Source organism: Convolutriloba macropyga, chromosome 10, assembly GCF_964194025.1.
Source record: "Convolutriloba macropyga chromosome 10, txConMacr16.3, whole genome shotgun sequence".
NCBI classification, from domain to species: Eukaryota; Metazoa; Xenacoelomorpha; order Acoela; family Convolutidae; genus Convolutriloba; species Convolutriloba macropyga.
In genome coordinates, this window is record NC_134477.1 from 44,615,687 (window position 1) to 44,627,898 (window position 12,212).

Genomic DNA, 12,212 nt, shown 5'->3' on the forward strand with positions numbered 1-12,212 from the left:
AAAATGCTGATTGAATCGTAGAAAATCGAGAAGGGGCTCAAATTTTGGAGAAATGGTTTAAATATAATGGCAGCCGAATGCAAACTGTATCCCATTTTAGGATCGGTGGATCTCTTCAATCGCCGAGTTCGAACACTTGCTGGATTTTGTAGCTGGCGACGCTCTAGTCTGCGCCGCCGGTGTTGCTTTTAATGGCGCATTCAACGCCAGCATGCGAAACGAACTCCTGAACCAATTCAAATCTGCATGTGTTGACAATGGAATCAAACTGACTGATGGAGTTACTTTAACAAATGGACTTTCCCAACCTCATGAAGTTTTGAAGCTTTACAGTGAAGGTCTGCCAAAAGACTCACATTCCACTGATAATGCCCTGATTATCAAGAAGAACTACCACTTCCCTCTCATTATTGACCCTCAAGGTCAAGCGGTCAAATGGATATCGCAAATGGCAGGAGAGAAGCTGAAGAAGACCAAACTGAATGATCCGAATATGTTGAGGACACTTGAAAACGCGCTTCGAGTTGGAGACCCGATTTTGATTGAAGGATTTATTGAAGAGGTGGACCCTGGTTTGACACCTGTGTTGTTGAAACAGACTTCGACTGTTGGAGGCCAGGAGGTCGTTACTCTAGGTAGGTCAGATTGTCTTTATTTGGTGTTTCGATGATCAAGACTTACTGTTGAAGTCTAGGTCTAGGAGGCTACAGGTTATTAATATTCTTTTCCCTAACTTTTTCAACCGTTATTGATCTGTTTAAGTTGTGTATGTATTGATCTTATAATCTTTCATATAAGCTTCATATCTCTTCTTTGTGTTTATTATAAACGAACACTGTGTGATGTATAATATACTTAAGAAAAATAATCATCCTTTTTATTTCTGTTTAGGTGATCGTGAAGTTGAGTTCAACTCCAATTTCATGCTGTACATGGTAACTGCCCTTTCCAATCCCCACTACTTGCCCACTGTGTGTATCAAGGTCAATCTGGTCAACTTCATGGTCACATTTGAAGGTCTCCAGGACCAGCTGCTCTCAACTGTCGTTCAACAGGTTAAATCAATCAGTTCTTCCTGAAATTGTTCACTTCCTAATTGCATGAATTGAGGTTTAATTGAATCATAAACTTGGAATTAATCTATTAAACCCAATAAACTACCAGCAGGCTAATAGTAAATATTTTATTTGTTCCTTAATGGTTTTTGTTAAATACTGAAATCATATCTATTTGAACATGTATTTCGAAGCAAACTGATTCAGTAACATTCTAATAAACGCGATCTCAATATGAAGCCCAAACTTATTATATGATGAAAACCAGAAAAATTAAAAAGTATAATGAATTGATTTTTCTTAACGGAATATTAAATACTATTTGCTTCTTTTGCAAACTTTAACTTTTAAAAGTTATTGTATTTTAGGAGAAGCCACTACTTGAAGAACAGAAGCGTGAAAATTTTGAATCCCTCGCACGTGACACGGAGACCATCCGAGAGCTGCAAAGGAAATCTCTGCGACTCCTCCAAAGTAGCGAGGGACATTTGCTGGACCAGCAGGACTTGGTCGAAACTCTCCAGCAGAGCAAAGTTATTTCAGCTGAGATCAAAGAGCGCATTGAGATATCTAAAGTGACTGCTGAACATATTCAGACAGTCCGAGACCAGTATCTGCCGGTTAGATTTTGTTCAGCGAATATCAAAAAATAGTTTTTTTTTCTCGAATTTACTAACCTAAAATTCAATAAAAACCACGTATCGGAAAGATTTACGGAAGATTTATCAATGATTGATGCTCTGTCATCCATTTTTTGCAAGCATTATCAATATTTTCGAACTATAATGGGAAAAACCTACTATTACGACAGATGCGGGCAAATTTGAATGCTTGAGTTTGTTACCTCTTTTACTGAATACTGATTCCGGTAATTTTTATTCGCTATGTGGACGATGTTCTTTTTTCAGGTTGCCAAAAGGGCAGCAATATTATACTTTGTCCTGGCTGATCTGAGCCAAATTGACGTGATGTACCAATTCTCTCTACCTTGGTATGCCAACATATTCCAACGCAGCATTGACTCTTCTCAGTCAGCAGTGGGTGTGAACGACACGTTTTCTTCACATGATGGTATGGCATCCATGTCAAATTTCAGTGATGATAGAGCAGACGATGAAGGTGAAAACTTGTCGGCTTTGCTGAACAGCATGAGTAATAGGTATGTGTATCTCTCCACAATTTACAAACAAGGTTTTTTGTGGAAGTTACAGGCAATTTATTATATACCTCAACTCTTCTGCACGAGGCTGATCTTTCTATGTCAACGACTTTGAAGAATTATTAGTACCCTTTCTTGTAGGCCTATTTTTTTCAAATTAAACCAACTGGGTTACAGCTCTCCGCCTTTTATCTCTCTAGTGAGAGATCAATGGCGGAGAGCTGAAACCCAGTTGGTTTAATTCACCTGGCCCTTAAATTTGGGCTTTTACAAAGAAACTGACAGTTTCTTTGTAACTTCAGAATATGAGGGCCGGGAGGAAGTTGCTATGTATCTTGCATAGATCTCAACTATCCCTACTCAGACGGCAACGGGGATGTGGTTTTTGATTTGACCAATTTAGACATAACTATCAAAAAAGACTAGCATGTGTGCAAAAAACTCGGAATGATTTTTGAATGTTAGTTAGTTTTAAAGGTAGTAGAATTAAAAGGTGTGTAAATAAAGTGCTTGTTACTTCACAAATAGACCTAACAGTTTCAAATCTTTTCCCGTCGTTATTGCACGGGGTACCCGTTTTGGGTTAATGGGAATTTTTGTCGAAGAAACAAGTTGAAAAAGGCTTTTAAGATTCGGAAGAGATTGGATTTCAACCGATTGCCGTCCTGATTAAGGCTTCTAACGTTTGTCAAGGGAGCTGACTAGACTCTCAATTTCACCGATACTAGTCCAAAAAGTATCTAAGTCAATTTGGCTGAACAAAGAGTTTTCAGAAGAGCTTATTTGACATCTTAGACCAATCTCTACAGAGTAATATCAAAATGCGGAGCAGAATGGGGATTAAGGTAGCATTTAACTCGATGATTCAAACTTTTCAGCTTGATCAAGTCATAATCGAGCTTATATCTGTATCCTCCTACCTGTTTTCTTGCCCTGTGCTTTTTTTACTATTTTAAAACCTTCAAACTTTAATTTAATAAAACTTTATTTAAAAAATTCAATTAAAATTCAATTTAAACTTACGGCTTTTTTCTCCTTCTTTTAAAAAGCTCTTTTTGAAGAAAAAATTGCTGATGTTTTGGACTTGTCTTGAATTTTTCATTTACTTGTTTAGGAGCTTTTTCAAAAATTCGTGGGAAATCCTTTTTTTTCATTCTATAGGCTGACTTTATTTCATTCTCATTGTGCTCATCAGTCTTTGAAGCAACAATTGATCGCCCAAGGAACGAAAAATAAATAGAGTAGAGGTTGAAAAACAAAATCAAGATTAGAAACAGGATTAACGCAAAAAGACCAGTTTTAGTGCCCGTTATTTTATCTCGGTTCTTAATAGTCAATGTGCCAGGGGTTTTGCTATTTTTATTGATTCTACTCCATGCAGCCTCTCATTAAAAATCGTGGTTCATCTAACTACGAGCTAAAAAATGGCGTGCACTTTAACAATTTTTTGTTGAGCAACTTTTTTTCATTTTTTATAGCTGCGAAGCTGTAAGCTGAGCGTAGCTATATTCGGTGCTCTTGGTTTTTTTGTTTCTTCGTCTGACGCTCTTTTTTCGTTTTACATTTGTTCGCACCGCAAAGCTGAAAAAGTCAAATTTTCTGAATGACTTCTTCTTCTCACTAACGGCATTTGCGCGCGTGACGTCATTTCTCACTCGCTTTTGCGAAAGATTTTAGGTTATTTGCGTGATTATATTTTGATCATACATGACTTACCTCACTCAATAAAATGACTTTTGCACTTTAAAACTTGAGTTTAATTTGAATTTGTTTAAGGTCAAAGGAACTCCTATGTGCAGTAAAGGTCCCTAATAAGAGGCTTCTGCGGAATGAATTTTAACAAGCTTTATTAATTTATCGCTGAGTAATGTTTTTTACCTAGTTTTTTGAGCGGCGTCGATTGATTTTCAATTTGGATCTGTATCTGTTTCTATCTCTATTATATGGCACGCAGGTCTATTCTTTCGCAGCTATTCCGGCAATCTGCCGGCTATGTTTAATTTTTTCAGTTAGTTAGACAAACAATTTTTGTTTGTTGATCGTTTTTTCTGTTTTCTTGCTTCATTCATCATAGTTGTTATGGAAATCAATGGATTGGATGTCAATGGATTGCTGTCCGGATTAAAGCTTCTGTCGTATGTGACGGGAGCTGACTAGACTCTCGATTTCACCGATACTAGTCCAAAAAATTATCTAAGTCAATTTTGCTGAACAAAGAGTTTTCAGAAGAGCTTTTTGACATCTTAGACCAAACTGTACAAAGTGATTTCAAAAATTGGAGCAGATTGGTGTTTAAGCTAGCATTTAACTCGATGATTCAAACCCTTCAGCTTGATGAAATCTTGATCGAGCTGATATTGGCTTGCTTGTACCTGTTTTCTTGCTCTGTGCTTTTTTCTTCTGTTAAAAACTTGACTCTTTAAAATTTTTGATGGATTTAAGGTTACGGCTTTTTTTATAAAAAATATTTTTTTTAAAATGTGGATTTTTTGGATTTTAGTAGCCCGTTTTTTTTTCTGGGTCGACTTTAATTGTGCTCTTGATTTCCAAATTGCACAATTTTTCAAGTACCTTTTTTAAGCTCTTCCAAAAAATTTTAGGAGATCTTGTTTAAAATGCACTAGGCTGTCTTCATTCCTTTCTCATTGTGGTCATCAGTCTTTGAAGCAGTAGTTAATCATCCAAGGAGCGAAGAATCAATAGAGTAAACATTGAAAAGCGAAATCATTTCAAAAGGGATTAACACAAAAAAGACCGGTTTTAGTGCCCGTTATTTGATCTTTGTTCTCTTTAGTAAAAGTGCCGGGGCTTATGTTATTGTTATTGTTACTAGTCCTTGCAGCCTCTCATTTTAAATTCAAAACTATAAAATTATACCATAAAACTACTACTCGTATTGACTCTCTTTTAACTATTTTGTAGTAAGTTCACTTTTTTTGTTGTTGCCAGATCAAATTAAATTGTGGTCCTATTAGTTTTCTATTGAAGGATTGATGAACCTTTCTAATGTTCTCGGTTGCCAGTTGTTGCTTTATAACTTTATAGCTATTGGTTTTAAAATTTTATAGTGAGTTTTTCTTTTACTCTAATTTCGTAATCTGGTTTTAGTGTTTAGTCTTTTCGATGTCAGATTACATTGACCTTCAATGAAGTAAAAGTTAATCTTCTTGAATCGTTCACTTGAAATTTTTGTTCTGTTTTTGTCAAAACTTTTTTTTAAAAAATAATTAATTTTTGGGTTTTGCATATGCGTATCCTGTCTGTTGTTTAGTTACTTAGTCTCATTAATGACAGGCCGCTTTAGTTTTTGATGGCGCGTAAATTACCATGTCTTCATGTTATCTTAGCACTGAATCTAAGCTTTTCCAATTCCCATCGTTTTTGGCGGCAGAGAAAAACTTAATTAATATTTCAGTTGATAACTAATGGTTTGTTTTGTTTCGATTTTTTTAAGTAGTGGATTTTTGGCTTTTGCCCATTTTTGCTGCTTTTGTTTGTTTGTCACTTATCCTAATTAATAACAGATGCCATCGGGTTACTGGTTAGACGTAGATGAAATGGGTTCTTTGTTTTCTTTAGTTAATTTTTTTTATTTCAATGTGCTCCTTGCTGTTTTTCTAATTTAGTTGTTGTCAATGTTATTCGTTTGGCTTTACAGTGGTAAATGAGATTTTATCAATTTCTCTTGTGTGCGCTTTTGACGGAAGACCAATCCTTCCTTATCAACTGAGTCTAACCTTTTCTCCTTTAGCTTACTACAACAAAACCCAACTCCTCGCCTCCTGTCATTCTTGAGCGATACTTCCGAAGATGTTCGGTTATGTTTTCAATTGTTCTTCGCAGTTATTCGTTTTGTCTTGCTGTTCTTGTTAAATTCAAATTTTGCCTGTTGTTACTCTGCCGTACTGATATACTTTCTCGGTCATCAGTTATTGTTTTACATGATATAATTTTTATTCAATTAGAATTTCAAGCTGTCGAAATGAATTGATTTCAATATGCTGCTAAATGTTGGAAAAATGCTGCAATCTCCGTTTGGTCATAATTGAAGCGCAAAGCGCCTATCGGTTGAGGATAAATGGCCCGACATTAGTCTCATCTTTGTCGAAATTGCCGCAATCAGGAGTAACTGATTATCTGTAATCAACTGATATAATTTGCATTTTAGGCTGACAGAGAACGTGTTCAAAGTGGTGTCACAGGCCATCTTCTCTCAGGATCTCCTTCTGTTTTCATTCCACATATACACCAGCATAGAAAGAGCAGCCAATCATATCACAGCTGAAGAGTGGAATGTGTTTCTCCACACTGATACCTTGTCCGATTTAGCCGAGGCGCACACTTTAGCCGAAAATGAAACCAGTTAGTCTTAGTGTTCCGTCTAAAGCTTTCTTTACAGTAAATAATCTTAGTTTCCAGAATCAATTCTTCTAATTTTCTCGGTCGTCAGATTCTGGCCAGTAACAGTTTGGTTCAATGAATAATCAAACAGGTCCATGTCCTATGTAGTAACATGCTGCACCCAAAAGTTATAAATTCTGCTTAAGATTTTCAGTCCTGTTATTACTGTCAATAAAAAAATGCCGCATTGCACTTCATTTCTTTTTCAACAAACCACTTTTTACTTTTCAAACGCTTTCTAGAATTTAATTTTGGATTTTAATAATTTTCAGAGCCCATACCGTACGCGAGGTTGTCCAAAATTGTGGATCCAAATACAGAGAAGTCTCTGTTCCAGTGGCTATCGCCGGTGGCATGGAAGCAGTGCCAGTTTCTCTCAACTGCCCTGGAAGTATTCCAGAACCTGAACAGGTATGTTACACTTGTCTAACTGCACTTTGACCATAATGAGTTCTTACTTTTGGAATTTTTGTTTTCTACTCGATAAAAATGCAGCTTTAATTTTCTCTGATAAAGAGTATGTGCATCCTGTGTCAATATTTCAATGCTAAGTTCGAAGATTTTTTATTTTCAACATTAATTCTGCCATTTTCCTGCAAACTTTTAAGCAATTTTTATGGAGCTTTTGTAGAATCTGGATTGCCTTAGAATAGTCCCAGACTACCCCGTAATTACTTCGTGAATTGAATGCTGAGTCATTATAGAACATTTTCTTATTCGCAAATGCTTATAGAGCCGATAGAGTCTAGCACTGCTCTTCTTTCACTACGAAAAGAGCCTTCGTGGTTAAACTGTTGACTCTGCTGGATTTATCATTCTATCATAGTTTTGTGTTTATAGGTACATAATAGCCAACCCATACCAGTGGTTGCAGTTTGGAGAAAGTGGGAACCCTATGGCTATATTGGACAAAGATCCCATCACTGAGGAGACTGCTAATATGTCTGTCGGTATGTAATATCTTTTCGCCATTTCTGAATTTGTACATGCTTATTTATTGCTCTAAATTTCACATGTCAAATTAATATCAGCAAGCTTGATTGGAAAAACTCGTGTCATCTGGGAAATTGAAGGTTGAAAGTTCAAATCGATCTTTCTCAATGGGGGACCTTGCCCTTAATTTTTGGAAATGGTAAAACAAATGAATTTATTACCCGGGTTGTAAGCTGTCATATAACCGACGCTGGAATTCTTGGGGCTCAATTGATGGGGAGAGGGGGGGGGGGGGAGGGGGCTGGGGGCTGGGGGATGGGGTAATCCTGATCTTGAGTGTCGGAAACCCAAGCACGATTAGCAACACAAGTTGAAAATATGCCCTTGTTATAATGCAAAACTTTTTCACTTGACTTAAGAATTTTTTTAGATACTGTTTTTCACTATTATGATGTATGTTTTGGCTTGTTCTCTTAGTTGACCTTGGAGAAAAGGATTGTGGTATGTATTGTTTATTGTACGTTACGTTCATGGATCTATCTCATTTTGCATGTCTCATGTTTTAAATGTTGCATGTTTAGAAGAATCCACAATAGAGACAGTGTTTCTGTTTTACCTTCTCACTTGTTTCCACTCCTATCAGAGAAAACCCCTCTTTAAACAGTTTTGTAGTTTCTGTTTCAAGGAAACGAGGATTTTGGCAAATATCATGAACTTCAAAATGGAAACGTTTTATTCCCAGTATGAAAGATCTAATTATCGTGAATGCGTTCTAGCGATTGTATGAATCAGTGTTCAATATGCTCACGGGATACTGAGATATATAAGTTTAAGTCAAGGTCAATTAGTAACTAAGGGTTATTATGGAGAGGAGTTACATGACATTTGATCCAATGCAGAAGTACCCAACGTAATGAAATTTCCACTATAACATGCTATAACACCCAATTAAAAGAGAATTTGGTGTTCGCGTAGAATGGTCCGATTACACAAGAGCAGCCGACATTGCAGAATTCTATTTAAAAATCAAAGTTTAGTCGCCTCATTTTTTGCTCTGGCCCAAACTGCATCTGCTTTTTTGCGATGAACTTCAAGCTATCGAGCCCATAATCATTGATCAATTAGTCATTTTCCGATATCTATTCCTTACACATCAAAGCTCGTGTTTAAAATGTATGAAGGGAAACGCGAGGCATTCACCAGTTTTGTTATCAGCAGTAGCCTGAGCTATTTGGTTGTATTTTGTTTGAAGTCTCTTATATGAGTTATCTTACAATCCCAAGGCTGATGGCAGGTGTTTGCAAGATTTTTGAAGATTGACATGATTCCAGCAACAACCTCCGAGAGACCCTCGGATTTTTTAAAAAAGCGTGCATGTTCTTCGTTATTTGGCAAGCCTGAACAATCAAATGAAGCAGTACAACTATTTAGACACTGCCGCGTATGACTGGACTACTCTGACAGACTTCCAGAAATTGATCCTTATCAAAGTCCTGCGCCCAGATGCATTTGTGCCCTCAGTGCGTCAGTGTATAACGACACAAATGGGTTCCAGATACGTTGCTGGGATCCAGCTGGACATGAGTGAACTATACCATCAGGCAACTCATTACACTCCATTGATATTTCTGTTGTCGCCTGGGTCGGACCCTGTTGCTCAGTTGATGAAATTTGCTGTAGAAGAAAGAGGTCAGTTCGAATTGGGCATTTTGGCATTTTTTAAAGTTATCAAGCAAACATGAAAGATCTTAAGTGATACAAAGTATTATAATTTTTTTTCTGACTTTACTCAATTATGATCTGTTGTTTTACAGAGTATTTGCCCCATCTGTTTATAGTTTAGTTCGAAAATTATAAGAGTGTTTATGATTACGTAGGTACATTTTCAATCAGCAGATAATCGTTTTCATCTTTTGGAAGATCTTGAGGACCTTTATTCCTTGATAATTCCTACATTTAGTCTACTGGCAATTTATCTGATTTTGACCTTTTTGCAATAATCTGAAACAAAACCAGCTTTTGTTAAAATTTCTAAAGTTTAAAGCCCAACTCTCATTGAGATTTGATAAATTTAAACAGGGTCTGCCCTTCACATTGACATGATATCTCTGGGGAGGGGGCAGGGACCCAGAGCTGAGGAGTTGATCAGCAAAGCTCAGATCCTGAAGAATAGATGGGTATTCCTACAGAATTGCCACTTGGCTGCTAGCTTCATGCCTCGACTGCAGGAGATAGTCGAAGGGTGAGAACCGGACCAAGTTTCTATTCCAGTATTTTTAATGAACTTCGTATATACTTATGAAAATTCGATGCAAAACATTAAACTTTTAAGACAATAAATGACGCTTTTTCTTATGAGATGATAAACCAACCCATTATATCAAGATTGTTCAAATATTACACAAATTTATGTTGGCCGTCGTAGCGATGTTGAATAACAAAACGTTTAAAATTGTTACAATGATCATTGGAACAATGAACCAAAATTGTCCAGATCATTTATTGTCATATTCAGAATCCATTATTTCAACAATCTTGAGTTTCATCTTGAGTATGAAGTATAAATAAATCCACTCATTTTTGACAGGTTCTCGAAGCCCAACGCAGACGTGGATCTCAACTTCCGACTGTGGCTCAGTTCCAAACCAGATGCATCGTTTCCAATTCCAATTCTTCAACAGGGACTCAAGGTTGTACAAAATATATTCTAAAACTGAGAAAATAGCCAATAGAATTCTAGTTTCGAATGAAGTGGCGTTAAAATGAAGCAGGTTTTGAAAAAAATGAGAAGCATTCAATTTAAGGTAATCGATTTTTTGTTGCAAAATTTGATGTGCTTTTAATGATAATTATTGGAAGCTAAAATTCCATCTCCGTTACACTTCCTAGTTTTTCATGATTTGGAGAAAAAAACAGAAATCCTCAAAGTAACTCTTTTCGCTATAAAATTCACCAATTGTTATTAAAGAAATCTTTCTGCTAGATTTGATCCTCTAGTGCATGGAAGATATAATTTTATTACATTAATATCTTAATATAGTAGTTATTTTATGCATTTAGAGGACAAATCAAGAGGACAAAATACAAGATCAAAGTGTGATCTACTTTTGACGACGCCAAAAATTTCAAGTTTCTGTTTTTTGAACTCTCGGCTTTTATTATAGATGACCAATAGTTTGAGCAAGTTATCACTTTTAGATGACGATTGAGAATCCTCAGGGAATCAAAGGTTCACTCGGCCGCATCTTTGGAAGTGGATCGACATCTGTGATCAGTGAGTCAATCTGGAACCAGAAGTCAGACATCATTGGATCCCCGTGGAAGAAACTGCTGTACAGTTTGTGTATGTTTAACTGCGTCGTTGTCGAAAGGAAGAAATTTGGAGCTCTAGGTACACATTTAATGTGCATAAATATGACCGGATTTAATTTTGCTTATACCCTAGTCGAAAAGTAATGGATAATTCGTAAAAAATTGCAAAAGGTTTTCCAAATAATATGCATTAATTACAAAAATTTCTAAAATTTTGAAAGGCCTTCTACGAAGATGATACTTATATAAAACGATGTATTACAGAGAATTAGCGTTCCAACGATGTGTTTCAGCGATGTCTGTCACTTTTTCAAAATATCTTTTTACAAACTTTGAGAGTATTTGATTTCGTTGTAATAACATGGCTTATGATTTTGCATTTTTACTGAGGGCATTCAATGACAACAAGCAGTCAATAATGAATAGATACCCGCTTTGATTAGTTTGATGTTCCGATGCACAACAGTAGAGAACTTCCTTAAACATTTTATATAGATAACTGATGCATATAAACTGATACAAGTGGAGTCACGATGTATCCTAAAGTTTGCCCCATTAATTGAACCAAGCGATTCTGATTTTGGAGGGATTTTTCAGGATGGAACATACCATACGAGTTCACCCAGAACGACCTCGACGTTGCGATTCTCCAACTGGAGACGTTCCTTGGCGACTGTGCATCTCGTGATGGCATTCCATGGCATGCATTGCTCTACATGACTGGGGAGTTGGTCTACGGAGGAAGAGTCACTGATGACTTTGATCGAACGTGTCTTGCGACTTGTATGAGGCGATTTTACCACGATGGGATATTGGGCAATGGGTTCTCGTTTACTTCTGACCAGGTGAGCCCTTAGCTTTGAAAAATTTTTAGTATTCTGAGACAAAGGCGAGTTCCTGATCTGGTCGGGGGAACTGGTCCTTGTCCGCCCTTTTCTGTTACTTCGAGTTTATCTGGAAATTTAGTCAGTGTTCAACTTTATTTCTAAGTTCACGTGCCTTTTTCTGGTTTCTTGATTTCTTATGTTAGGAATGGTTCGTGTTTTAAAAAAAAAACAATCAAGGTTTACAACATTCCAGCGATAAAATATAAGCTTGAGATCGCAGAATTGTCAATTAATAACATTCATAGCACTATGAATGGTTTGTCGAGTCACGCCTAGTTGGTTGTTGAACAGTGTTGATAAAACTTAACCTCAAAGATAAGACAGTCAAGTACATCAAAGACGAGATTGGTGACTTTTGCCGCTCGGAAGTAAAATCATTGGTTTAGTATGTGGTAATTACTCTACCAAACTTGCTCCCGAAACATGTTTGATTGTATTTTCTGTCTAGCATGATCAGGTGCAGGA

At 36.6% G+C, this 12,212-nt stretch overlaps 1 protein-coding gene across 4 annotated transcripts in view; it reads left to right on the forward strand.

Annotated features, from left to right (window-relative positions):
- LOC142348156 (dynein axonemal heavy chain 6-like) overlaps positions 1–12,212 on the forward strand; it is a 193,017-nt gene that overhangs the window by 155,128 nt on the left and 25,677 nt on the right. For 3 of the 4 annotated variants that reach the window (XM_075399367.1, XM_075399370.1, XM_075399368.1), the window contains 13 exons: positions 101–635; positions 892–1,055; positions 1,424–1,675; positions 1,964–2,214; positions 6,383–6,576; positions 6,888–7,026; positions 7,456–7,565; positions 8,026–8,049; positions 8,980–9,237; positions 9,628–9,790; positions 10,136–10,238; positions 10,747–10,939; positions 11,458–11,705. In XM_075399367.1, coding sequence (XP_075255482.1) covers positions 101–635; positions 892–1,055; positions 1,424–1,675; positions 1,964–2,214; positions 6,383–6,576; positions 6,888–7,026; positions 7,456–7,565; positions 8,026–8,049; positions 8,980–9,237; positions 9,628–9,790; positions 10,136–10,238; positions 10,747–10,939; positions 11,458–11,705 — 2,634 coding nt within the window. The remainder of the gene's footprint in view (positions 1–100; positions 636–891; positions 1,056–1,423; positions 1,676–1,963; positions 2,215–6,382; positions 6,577–6,887; positions 7,027–7,455; positions 7,566–8,025; positions 8,050–8,979; positions 9,238–9,627; positions 9,791–10,135; positions 10,239–10,746; positions 10,940–11,457; positions 11,706–12,212) is intronic. The other variant, XM_075399369.1, reaches the window with a different exon arrangement.